Source organism: Carettochelys insculpta, chromosome 7 (assembly GCF_033958435.1).
Source record: "Carettochelys insculpta isolate YL-2023 chromosome 7, ASM3395843v1, whole genome shotgun sequence".
NCBI lineage: Eukaryota > Metazoa > Chordata > Testudines > Carettochelyidae > Carettochelys > Carettochelys insculpta.
The window spans coordinates 62870946-62883925 of NC_134143.1; the positions used below are offsets into that span (position 1 = coordinate 62870946).

The 12980-nt window shown below is 42.5% G+C and overlaps 1 protein-coding gene across 1 annotated transcript in view; it reads left to right on the forward strand.

The window, feature by feature from the left end:
• Window positions 1-761: 761 nt before the first annotated feature.
• The window catches only part of ABLIM1 (actin binding LIM protein 1), a 299900-nt gene continuing 287681 nt past the window's right edge, over window positions 762-12980 (forward strand). Inside the window, exon 1 of the mRNA XM_074999086.1 lies at window positions 762-965. Coding sequence (XP_074855187.1) covers window positions 953-965 — 13 coding nt within the window. The 5' untranslated portion in view covers window positions 762-952. The remainder of the gene's footprint in view (window positions 966-12980) is intronic.

A 12980-nucleotide genomic window follows, 5' to 3' on the forward strand; every position in this document is an offset into this window, starting at 1 on the left:
TCTTCTATGAAGCAGAAAGCCCAACCTGCTGTTCTTGTATAGTCAGTTGGAAGCTCTCTGAGATGTTTGTTATGAGCCCTCAATGTGTATAATATATGATGGGTTTAATTTCCATGTCTCTCCAATAGCATGGGGCTGTTGTTTTGGTTACCCTGGCTCACCAAGAGAGAATTTATACTGAGGTTTGCTTATGTTGCATATTCCCCCTAGTTCTAGTCGAGTAATTTGTTAACTACTAGCACAAAGGTATTGCCAAAGCGCGTCTCCCCTCTGCTGCTGTGGTTTCCAGCATACACCCCCGGCCCCTCTACAGATGGCACAGCCGGAAACCCCCCGTTACAGACAACATGCCTCTGCCGCCCAGGTGTGCACACACGCTGGGTCTTGTGCTGCAGGAGACGCAGATCTCTTGCTCACGCTCACCCCCGCTGCGGCCGGGGCGCACAGACAGGTGCAGCGCCCTTCCCTTGCCTGCACGACACGCCCGCGTGCCCAGGCTTTCTGCGGCAGGGGCCCACAGGCACACCCGGCCCCCCACCGCCTCCCCCGGCTCTGCGCTTGGCCCAGGCAGCCGGTGCACTGCGGGGAGCGGCTTCCCAGAGAGCCCTTGGAGGGGCGTACTGATCTGCCGGGTGTCGCGGCCCAGCCTGCTGCACTGGGGAGGGGTGGGAAGGGGGAGGGAGGCAGCCTAGGCCCGCCCAGCCCCGGCCGCTCGCTGTCTGCATTGGCTGCGCCCGCTGGTGTTATTGTCCATGGAGCGCCCTGCTCGGCTCTGCTGCTCCGGGACCCGCCGCAGACAGGTGCCCCGCCGCTCCTCTCCAGCCCCGGCACATGGGCGTCTGTGCCCGCCGGAGCACGGCCGCGGTGGGAGCAGCGCCTCAGCCCCCGGCTGCTCCCCCGCTCCCTGAACCACCGAGACCGGTTGTTTTCTCCCGCCGCCGCCGCCTGAGCCATGTCGGCCAGAGGTGAGTGAGTGAGTCCGTCCCGGGGGGAGAGGCACGCGCCTCTTCCGTGGAACTGGGGCTGCGGGCGGGTCGGCTTCCCCCCCAGCCGTCGCAGTGGGCAGCACAGCAGCCCCCTGCCGGGAACGTGGCTGCAGAGTCGCCCTCTGAGGGGCTGATGGAATAGGGGTTGGGTTGTGTTCCTCTCCTGTTGTGCATGAGTGCCTGGCCCACCTCATTCAGCCTGTGTGTGTGTGTGTGTGTGTGTGAGTGTGAGAGAGAGAGGGGTCGGGGGAGGGCTCATCGCAGGCTGGCTCCAGGATAGAGGTGAGGTGAGGAGAATTTTTTTTTCTTCTCCCTGCCTGGTACCATGTTGCAGCTCTGTGATGGAAATATTCCAGAGCTCGATGCAGCAAGATTTAAAGCGGTAGAGCAGCTTTAAAAATAAATCCAACCACACACCTGAAGAACTGTTTTTAGGAGCCCTTTTTAGTTGGGTTTGGTCGTTTAAAAAAATAAAAAAGCTAAAGGCCTAAAATAATGGGATTAGAAGAAAAATGTGCAGGGAGGAGCAATTTCTAAATGCTTCCCATTAAAGATGACATGGATGTATTTATAGGGAGAAAAGGCACATGATTCTGTGGGTTTATAGTCAATCAGACCTCAGTTGTTACTATTATTAATGAACTATTAAGAGCTCAGCAATTGCCTGCCTACCGAACAGTGATAGTGATCATCAGGTACTCTGCATAATTTTTCATGACAGTAACAGCATATTAACAGTTTTTATAGACATGCACCTGCCCTAACAGGAGCATTTTAAAATCTTGGACCAAATTGTCATGATTTCCAATGGTAAGAGGCCTAAATTTGAGCTTCACCCTCCTGTATGCATAAAATCTGATTCCACATTTCTCCTTTCAATGAGCAGCTCAGCCCTAATTAAATGCAGAACCACTCTCATTTCAAATTTTGCTGCCGTCAAACTGAGAATTGATGCAGGCATGGCTATCCGGGCTTTGGAGCTTTGGTGGTGGTTGGTTAAAATTAATGCCCATTGAAAATTGTGGAGAAAGAAAGCAGAAAGTTAAGGATCTGCATCGCATCACAACAAATGAAAGATATTAATGATCTTCTCTTTTGCCTCAAGCCAAAAAAGAAAATTGTAATAATAGACAAATAAAACGTTAGTTTTAAAAAGCACCCCAATTGTCTCTTTACATTTAAAAATAATAATTTGAGAAATCACGTAGGTGTGGTTAACATACCAAGCAACTTCATGATTATAGGTATGCATCTCATATGACAACCTCACCTTCCTCCTAGAACTTTGTGGTCATCTTTCCTGGTGTTATGTACACAGGGGCCTCCAAACTACAAGCTGCTTGGTATGGATGAGGTCATGTGCTGGGCTAGATTGTTATTGACTTTAACAGATCTCTGTGCAGTTTTAAAGACCTTACCACATGAAATAGCATGCAGGAGTGGGGCGAGAGGTTGTCAAGTTTTGTGGCGGGGACCATATTTCTTATATGTCTGTAAAGCACCATGTCATCTTTGATATGCATCATAAATGGTAATGGCTGTAAATCAACATGTTGTAGTCCCTAGTTCAGGAAGTATGAAACTGTGTGTGCCCTTGAAGTGCCCATTTGTAATGGTCTCGAATTCTAATGGAATCCAGTTTCTGTGGTAAATGTTCATTGCGAGTTTGCAAAAAAAAAAAAAATGTTCTCATTGTGGAAAATCCTCATCTCAAAGCCCTGAAAACAGGAACGCATGTGGGAGAATGCACCAGGATTTGAGGATTGTGTAAAGGATGTTTGCAATACCATGTCAGTGGTTGCTCTGTAAGAACTAGCATGTAGAGCGTGGAGGATGAATTACAACTGAATATATGTGCTGAATATATCCCCTTCTACCTTCCTCTGTATCCTATGGAAGGAGGTATAGCATAATTGGGCTGCACTGAAGCCTTGTTACTGCCTGAGACTGCTGGTAAGGAAAGACTTTGATGTGCCAGAAAGGGGATATACACACAGTGACCCGTCTGGAGCACCAAGTCATGAAGAAAGAGCACCCTGAGTTGCAGAGTTTGAGAGAATGGCTACAAAGCCTGCAGCAAGCGGCAGAAGGTGGCCTTGGACCTGGAAGGAGCTGATTCCCCAGAGCAGCAAAGAGGCACCACCTGCAGTGAGTGGACCTTCTGGTACCCACATGATCTTCTCAGGCAGTGCTTCTTAACCTGGTGTGCACACACCCCCAGCGGGAGCATAATGCCCTTTCTGGGGGTGTGAGATATGCCAGATTTTTTTAGAAGGTAAATCATCAAAAATGCAAATTAAGCACAGGGACGTAAGTACAACTATTGTCACTATGTACATTGGACAGACTGGCAAAACCTTTGCCAAAGGATAAATGGACACATAGCAGACATCAAGAAACTCTATACACATAAGCTGGTCAGTGAACACTTCAGTGGAATGGGCTGTTTTGTTAAAGACCTGAGAATTTGTGTCCTGGAGCAAAAAATACTTAAAAACAGATTAGAGTGAGAAATTGTGAGTTGGAATTCATATTCAAATTCAGTATATTAACGTGATATGAACAAAGACATCAATTACCTCACACATTACAGGGACAGCTTCCCTTCCTTTGAAGCTCGTAATTATCTCAGGCAGGACAATTAACAGCTCCCTTCTACCCATACCCCATGTCAGTTTTTATTGCAATTTTTTAGTTTTGGTCCTTTGTACTTATAAATGTCAGCCTGTATTGGAAGTGAGATTGATCTGATGAAGTGGGTCTGTTCCATGAAAGCTCATCATCAAATAAACCATTTTGTTAGTCTTTTTAAGTGCTACATTTCTGCTGTTTTGTTATATTGACCACAGGTGTTAACAAGACCTAGTCTCTGCCTAACTTTAAATAAGGTTTGGGCTTAGATATACCAAGATCTCAGCATGCTTAGAACCCTGGCAACCACACCATTAAACTTAACTTTAATCTTTTATTAATGATAGGGAGAATAAGGAAAAATAGTTCAAGCATTTGAAATGTAAAATACAGCATTCATTTTTAACAATATCTCTTTTTTTTTTCCTTTCCCTTTTACTGGAGGGAGTTTTAGAAGGGGAATAACCCTTGTTTGATGGTCCCTTTGATGGTACTAAATAAGGTAATTGTCCTCTTCTTTTTGGAAAAGAGAAGATGTTGGCAGAGAATATGGCTAGCCTGTAATCCCATTTCATCCCCAGTAGTATTTGGGATTCATCTTGAGCCAGCAGAGATGGCAGTGCCATCTGGGTCCCTCTCTCTGGCACTATCTGGTCAGAACATCTCTCAAGATCATCACGGTGAAGGTGTGAGGTCCCAGGAGAAGGCAGGGATGGCAGCCATGCTCGTGCAGATTGCCTCAGTAGCCAGTTTTTCTCCCCAAAGTCTTTTCCTTTCACAAGGAGGATGGTGGGCGGAGTCCATCTCCTTATTATTTTGCTAGTTTCCAACATACCCGTTTTGTTTTACAGATTCCTGGTTCCACACTTTTCTTGTTTAATAGATATGATCTTACTGTTCTCCTAGAGTTATACCAATGTTCTTTTTTGTTTGGACTAACTGTTCTTCTGTTTCCCTTTTATTCCTTTGCCCATTAGCGTCTGTTAAAGGTTATTGTGACATCGTGTGAGCTTTCAGGTGAGTTTTGCGACAGAGCTCACAATCAGGGTAAATTTATCCCAATTATTACAACATTAACTACGGCCAAAATTTCCAAAAACATGGACAGGCACAAATAGCTGGGTGGGAAGCCACCCGTGGGGCCAAGTGGAGTTGAAAACATTGAAGATTTTCAGTTGAGTCTTGGTTGTCTGAGAACTGTGTAGCTGGAATAGAGCAATGGCTTGGTATATGGAAGTGTGACCTGATATGTAAGCAGTATTTTCAGAGGTGCACATTTCAGAGGCCATGGTGGGTGGATGGGTCCTGATGCAGTGCCCACTGGAGTCAATGGGAGCCTTTTTTTTTTTTTTTTTTTTTTTTTTACTTCAGAAGCCATTGGATCAGGCCCAAGGTGCTCAGAAGTTGGTATTGTCGGAGAGTCTGATGAAAGCACTCAAGCAGCAGCCTTTTCTGAGTAGCTCTTCCATTTTATGTTCTCTGATAACAGATGGTACACAGAGTAAACTCCCCTCTCCTTCTTTCTAACACACAAGTGAGGCAGGACTTAGTATTGGTTTTTAGAAGGAAGTTGTTAGGATTGAACCCATAGTTGAAGAAAATGTAGCTATTTCATGAATAGTGGAGTTCTATGTGCTGCAAAGCTGGAGTTCCTGGTATAACAGCTGCATCTTGTCTCCCACAGCAGTTACTTGATTTGCAGTCTGTTTCTGTCTCTGTTTTGACAAAAAGGGTTTGTGAGTACCTACCCAGAAGCTCATCCTCAAGAATGATCATTGCAGATTCAGGGGCTGTGCAACTGGGCTTCACCTTACTCCCATTTTCATTTGTGCCATCTCCTTCATCATCCACACCTCCCTGTGTCTCTATCCCAAATCCTCTGCAGACCACCCAAACAAAGCCATTTGAAAATGCTCCTGCACGTTTCCAGCTACCTAAAATCACCCCTGCGGTGTCAGGAGCTGATCTAAAGTGCACTGGAGTCAATCGAAAGACTCTCCCTGATTTCAATGAATATGGAATCAGGCTATCAATTTGCACAGATCTTCAGTTCTTTACTAAACTCATATATAGTGTTGTTGTGTACTGTTCAACAGCTGCTGTGTATAGCCCCATATATCATTACCTTTCAGTTTTGAAATTCTCCCTGCATCTTCTTTTCCTTTCTCACAAGAGCACTGTGGGGCTTAATTGTTTGAAAAAAAATTAACATCACTGGATGAAAGATATATTCGTGCAAAGTATTATAGTATGCTTTTCTTGTGCATATTATCTGAGAGTGCTTGAAACATGTCAAAAACACTGTTCCACCCGGTGATCTGAGTACTTGGAAAATTGATATTTTACAAGTATTCTGGACTTTTTGGTAGCAGATTTAATTATGCAAGGAGAAAGAAGTGTGACAGATATACAGTTCTACCTGTTCTTTTCCTATGATCAAATAATGCTGTTTTACAACTGTTAAAAGATTGTAAGAGAGTCAGCATGAACAGTTTTCAGCCACAAAGGTAGCTTGTTCAGAAAGAGGAATAATAGAAAACCCAACTTCAGTCATTAGCTGTGGCTCCCTACCGACTGTAACATCACAACAATAGTAACTAGATGTTGATAGAACCCGGAAAGTGTGATAAAAGCATTTTCTACGTATAACATACGACATGTACTGTGTCAGGGAAACCTTTTTTGCACAGAACACAGTTATGAGGGTTAGCCTATGACTTCACAATTCATGAGTGAAGTAAAGGAATTGCTTAGTTTTTAAATAACAAGCAATATGTAGTATAAAATGTATTTATATATTTGAATTAGTGACATGCAGATACAGCACTTTCCCCTTCAAACTAAGCAGTCCTCCTAATACAATAATGAGTTAGGTTTTATCGTCATTTTACAGATGAGACAAAAGGTAAATTGAGGTATTTTTTTCCTGAAGTGTTAGAGCCACGCTTAGAACAAGCGAATTCCTAGCTTCTAGACCTATGCTGAGTCCACTGGTCTACACTCTTACAGACTAAGCACGAAATTTTCCCTTAGGATGGAAAAAGGTATAACTTACTCTGCTGTTTCTCCCAAGCATTACTGCTTATGTTATAGATGCAGTCTTCATGACACAGGCTTGTTCTTTGCAGCAGGTGTGGATTTCTGCTGAATCAAACACTGAAAGTCTTTTGGTGAGAAATAGAAACATGAAAGTGCCATCTCCTACTGTGATAAAGAATACTTTTTATGTTCATTTTCTCAAGCTTCAAGACCAGCTCTATCAGTTGTAAACAAATGTGTGTGAGCATATAGGGCTTTTGCTGCCCTCACTTTGGTTGACGGACATGCTGACTCCCACAAAGCTAGTTGCTGGGCTTTCTACAGACTCCCTTTTTTTTGGTTTTGTTATTATCTCGGCAATATTGCATATGCCTTGTATTGAACCAGCCCTCTAGCAGCTGGTCATGTGGTCTTTCATACCATTTGCCAGTCTAGACTGCAAAGTCTTTCTATCTGTCAGAAGTACAGGTTGAACCTCTGTAATCCAAAACTCTCTCATTTGGCAACATCCATAATCCAGCAAGATTTTAGTTATCTGGATGATCTCATTTTATGGGTGTGGCCAAGTTTCCTGTGGTCCCGTAAAATTTGCTTATGGCCACCAGTCCTGCCTCTCAGGGTTCTGTGCTGTTATTTAGCTGTAATTTACCCTTAAAAGTCTTCTAAGAGCCCAGTAGCAGCAGAGGTGTTGGTAATGTGCAAGACAATATTGACCTCCTGTGGTCTGGCAAATTCTCTTGTCCAGCACCAGTTGGATCCCAAGGGCGTCAGATGAGAGTGGTTCAACCTGAACGTCTCTCTCCAGTCTAATCCTGGCCATTCCTGATAGACATTTGTTGTGAAGTTATGTCTGGCTTAACCACTGGCTGGCTGTCATTTACATGGAATCCTGAAGCTGGGACATGCTATGTGTGGTGGGAAAAGAATGATGGAACATCAGAGGTATTCCCAAATCCAATGCTTTGGGATGAATGAAAAAAATTGGAAGGTCTGTTCTAACCTGGGGGTAGCATCATTGTAAAAAGTTGTTAAAAGCCCATCTCTTAGTGATCCAGCTTGACTTTAAAATTTTATTTTTGCTTGGTCTGTGATCTTTTCCAACTCCCTCCACCTTCCATCAGACATACTTTAAGTACTTCTCAGATTAAAGTTATTTATAATAAAAGATCTAACCTCTGTAAGAGGAATGGAAATTAGACTGAAGCTGGGGATTGCTGATGTTATGCCACAAAAGTAATGGGAACAAAGTGGAACTGTTCAAAATCTACTGATAGATAGGGTTGAGTGTATCACTTACAATTCCCTCTATTTTCCCAACACAGCTCTCCATTTTACAGCCTTTCATTCTCATGGTATCCCCCAAGCCCACTATCCTCTAGTGAAGAGGACCAGACCAGATTTGTCAGTGTCCCATTCCTGTTAAATCACTTGAGGCCCTCGGAGGGTTTACTTTTGTGTCCTACAAAACATTCCTTCCTCTCTAGCTTTCAAGATCCGATAATAGAGTCTCCACAGCGCCTCCAACTACTGTGAGCCTGGAGAGTGAGAAAGCATCTCAACTACATGTGGGTCTCCCCGAGTGCTAATGCTGAGCCATCAGTTTTAATATTAATAATAATAGTTTACGCTTGGCCCTGTGTAAAACACAAGGGAGCAGGGAAAAGGCAAGTTACTTTCCTTCAGCTGCTTCATTCTCGCCACACAGAATGGACATCCAGAGTTGTAGTTTCTGCCCTTCCATTCTAGCCCCTGTGTGATGTTGCCCAGGTCTCTGACTTCCCACATAAGGCAGAGAGAAGGTGACACCTTAATTTTTTCTTCCTCCTTGGAGCAGAGTATGTTATGCATTCTCCTCAGGTGGTGTGGCAGTAGCATTGCCCCTTTGCTGTGGAAGGTCTGGGAGATATGACCAGTGTCTGGGACACTACAGCTTTGCTATGCCCGTGACACAGCCTTGTGCCTCACTGGCTGACCCTGAGCTATTTTAGAGCACTTTATGTCATCAGAGGGCTTCACAGACACCAGTTTTATAATGAGCTCTTGTGATGGATTATATTAATTAATTTAAAAATTTTAGTTAGAATTTTGAGGTGCCCATAGCAGTCTTGAAGGCATAGTAGGAGAGATGTCCACAGTCTCCAAGCGGAATTAAACCTGTGTAACCAAACTGCTGAAAATCTCAGCACTTTAGGAGGAGCTGCAAATCACGTGATTTACACTCTGTCCCCACTCCTCTGTCTTCCTCCAAGAGCAGTTGCCATGCTGCAACTCAGCTGTTTGCAGCATTCCAGCTGTAGGACAGAGGAGGAGCAGGTAAGTGCAGGGCTCTAGTGCCCAAGTGTGCAAGAGAGACAAACGGGTCTGCGGGTCTGCAAGTGGAATCCCAGTGTGACCCAGGCTGATGCAGCCTGCTGAGGTGAAGGAGGGCCACTCCTGTGGCCCACCCACTATTCCTGGTTGCCTATCCCTGCTCTAGAGATATAAATTACAAGATCACAGAAATCATAAATGGAAAAGTCCATTATTTACTTCATCTCCCTTCCTCTTCAGGAGAGTGCCTTAATGTGTATTTTAGGGGATTTGTCTAGTCTAGTATCACATACCCCAGATCATGGGTTTCTGCCACTTTCCTTGGGGGAATGTTTCACAGCCTAATAGCGCTTACTGTAAGGTTTTTCTTTGTTTTTTTTGTTTTTTTTCCTAGAACAATTGTCCTAAATATCCCCTGTATTAATTTCATACTGTTATCCCCATGTTAATCATTCATGTTTACTCTGTCCAAAAACTTGTAGTCAGTTATCTGTTCTCCTCTAATCTCCCTGATCTGGAACTCATTGAAGTCAATAGATTCAGGATCAAGTGATTTTGTGTTTTCACCGATTTTTGTTTTTTGCATCCCATGAACTGATCCTTCCAGCACTTTAGCATTCAAGTCTGCTGGACCTTTGTTTTGATGGCAAAGAAGAATTGAATTACTGATCTATTAGACTTTAAAATTAATATTTCTCTTGAGTTGCTCTTGTTTAACCTTCCCTCCCTTCAGATTGATTGCATGTTCTTTTGAGATTAATGAAATTAGTCCTGAAAGAATGGAAAAAATGGTATAGAGGCAAATGGCAACAATAAGAGGAAACTCAGACAATGAGGTAAAAATCTATTTTAGATCCATGGCTCTGAATAGATTTGTACACAAGGAAAATAACGATCAGTTTATGGGTGGGAAGTCAGACAAAATTGCTTTTAGAAGTTGAGTGAAAAATACCAAAAGATGGCATGTGGCTTGCAATCTCTGAAATCAATCTTCCTAGGATTTGTCTTTTTAATTATTTTGCTTGTAATGGATTCTAAGTGAATCAACATTTCATTTTTAATTAAATGTGTAAATAATTGACAATGGAAACCAGTTCTACTCAATTCTCATAATTCTTAATTACCCCTCATTCAAAGCTGTTTGAGGGCAGAAGTTCATAATGGAAGGAAGAGTTATGTTTGCAAAATCCTGGGACCAGTTCTTAATAACATTTTAGCAGTGTTCACATTAGGCAGCTGAGCATCACAGTTAAAAATCAAACCAAATAACCTCATTCTGTAGCAAACACAGGTTGAACCTCCAAAGACCAGCACCCTCGGGACCTGACTGGTGCTGAACGAGAGTGCCCCAGAGGTCAATATTGTTTAGCAGCATTACCAATATTTTTGCAGCTTACAGGGCTCTTAGAAGACATTTCGGGACAAATTAGAGCTAAATAACAGCACAAAACATGAAGAGCTAGGACTGGTGGTTGTAAATAAACTTGATGGGACCATGAGAAACTTGGCCATACCTATGATAAATGGATATCCAGCTAACTAAAAATCATGCTGTACCACGGATGTTGCTGAATGAGAAAGTGGCAGGTGTGGAGTATTTAACCATTATTGTTGCTTTAAAGAAAGAATTTGTTCAATCCTAGACAATTTATCACAGTTGAAGGGTCCAGTTCTGCCAGCTTTACTGAACATTATGCTTTATATGGTGAACAATCTCATTTGCCTGCATAAGGAACTTAGTTGGAACAAAGGGTAAAACACAGTAATGCATTCTTACCAGTACACCCATTCAGAAGCTAGATATCCCAGATTTCTAGACTTATGCCACTGGATAATTTTTGTTCAGTAATAACCCCATGACCTTAGAGTCCAGTAGCTTCATTAGTACTAACAAGAGATCACATGCATTTTGCCTTTGCTGGAAATTGCATACTTTTTTTTTAAAGGTCTGCACTGTAAGTATAGGATCTGTTGACATGAGTGTAAAAAAGACTGCAGGGCTCTAATGTACCAAAGTCTTTTGTGGCACTGCTATGCTTGTACCACCAGAAGGAGAGGTGGCTTGATCTGCCTTCTGTATTTGTATTGTTGCTGTAGGAGATGAGCTGTTGAGACATCTGTACTTTACAGCGGAGATTTGCTATGGAGGTACTGCTGTAGGAAGTAAAGAAAATAGAACTTCAGTAGATGATAAAGGCGCATCTACAGGGAAACTAGACATATATTTTCAATTCCCATTTCAAGGACGGTAGGAGAGAAACAAACTAGTAAGCTGCAAGTTACTGATTCCTCAGAGAACTTAAGCACGTGCTTAACTCTCATTGGAGTTAATTAGATTTAAGCACATGCTTAAAACATTCTGCCAAATTAGGACCAAGTGAATAATGTTTGTCTGTAATGAGAACATTCTTTATTAACTAAGCAGTATATTGGAGTGCATGCCACTTGTCACATGCCAACTCTTGTAGAGTTTCTTTTCTCTCATAGTCTTGAGCTTTTCCTGGTACCTCACTGGCATACCATTTAAAAGTGATCCTTCTTTACAGTATGTCAAAGGTCACGAGTGGTTTAATCACAATATGCATGACAGTCAGTGTGAAAACTTGCTCTCTCCGAAAATTATAATTTTGCTGCTTTCTTAAAGATGAATTTAAAAAAAAAATAGCAAAAATCACAGGAAAATGACACTATATAGTCATAAAAAGATACATATTCAAGATGGTGAACAGATCTCAATTTCTCCAATATATTGGTGGTGCTTATTATTTACTTTTACATACAGTCTTTGGGACATTTAAGTATATCATAATTTTGATTACTATTTCTTCCTGTGGCATTCTGTGTAATTAAGGAGTGTAGGGTTTGGCCTAATAAAAGGACTCTGCTATGCGGTGAAGCTAATTTTTGTTGCTGTTGTATCAGGCTGTTACCAAACTCCTGTGATCAAGACAGAAGGTTGCAAAACCACTGTTCAAAGCACAGTTTTCCTTTAACTACTGAGGAAAGATTCCGCTCTATTTTTAGCATTGAAAAGTGCAGGAGCGTTCTCCAGCCAAGGTAGAAAAAGAGCTGAATCCCGATGAACTATCAATGGGTGGAAACAGAGAGCTAACTGTGTTAGTCTGTACTACAACAAAACAAAGCAGCAGAAATGTAGCACTTTAAAGACTAACAAAATGATTTATTCAGTGAGGAGCTTTCATGAAACAGCCCCACTGATCTGAAGAAGTGGGTCTGTCCCATGAAAGCTCGTCACCGAATAAATCATTTTGTTAGTCTTTAAAGTGCTACATTTCTGTTGCTTTGTTTTATCAATGAGCAAAAGAGAAACCTAACCTAGTTCTGTGAAAAGTTTGCTTATAGGAACTCTTATTCTTCCCAGGCTGCCTTGCACAGAAGACATAAAGGAGCTATGTCAAACTATTTACTTTATCACTGTTAGTTTTGCACTTCAGTGAAATTCCTGACACAAAGAGGGTTTCTGCAGTGTGAGTAAAATTCATACAACACGACACAAAGAAGAGAGAGCCCTTTTCAGGACCTACCACATTTCCATTGAAGGCAATGTCACGTGATCCCATTGAGTTCAGTAGGAGCATGATTGAGCCATGTTCAATAAGATAGTATATAAAGGGAAGGTTCCTGACACTAGGCTTATGAAGATACTTAGAAGGGTTGAGAGGAATGGGAGACAAAAGGAAAGAAAACCCTTCCTGTGTTGGCTGTGGGGAAAAGAAACTGAAGTTTACTTCCTTGATTAGTCCACCAGAATTCCAGGTGCACTGTGTGTGAACCTTCATAGTCAATTGTTGATGTATGATCCAAAGGGTGCTTTGTAATGGACCAAGGCAGAATCTGTCTGCTTCTCTTTAGCTCACGCTGTGGAGACACATATTTACAGCTTTGGAAATCCCTGGCTTGATTCCTGGTATTTCAACCAAGATGGTGGTTGTCACAGATGTCTCTTGTAAATTTAAATTATTAAAGGCAGCAATCTCCTTAAAGTTAGATTGT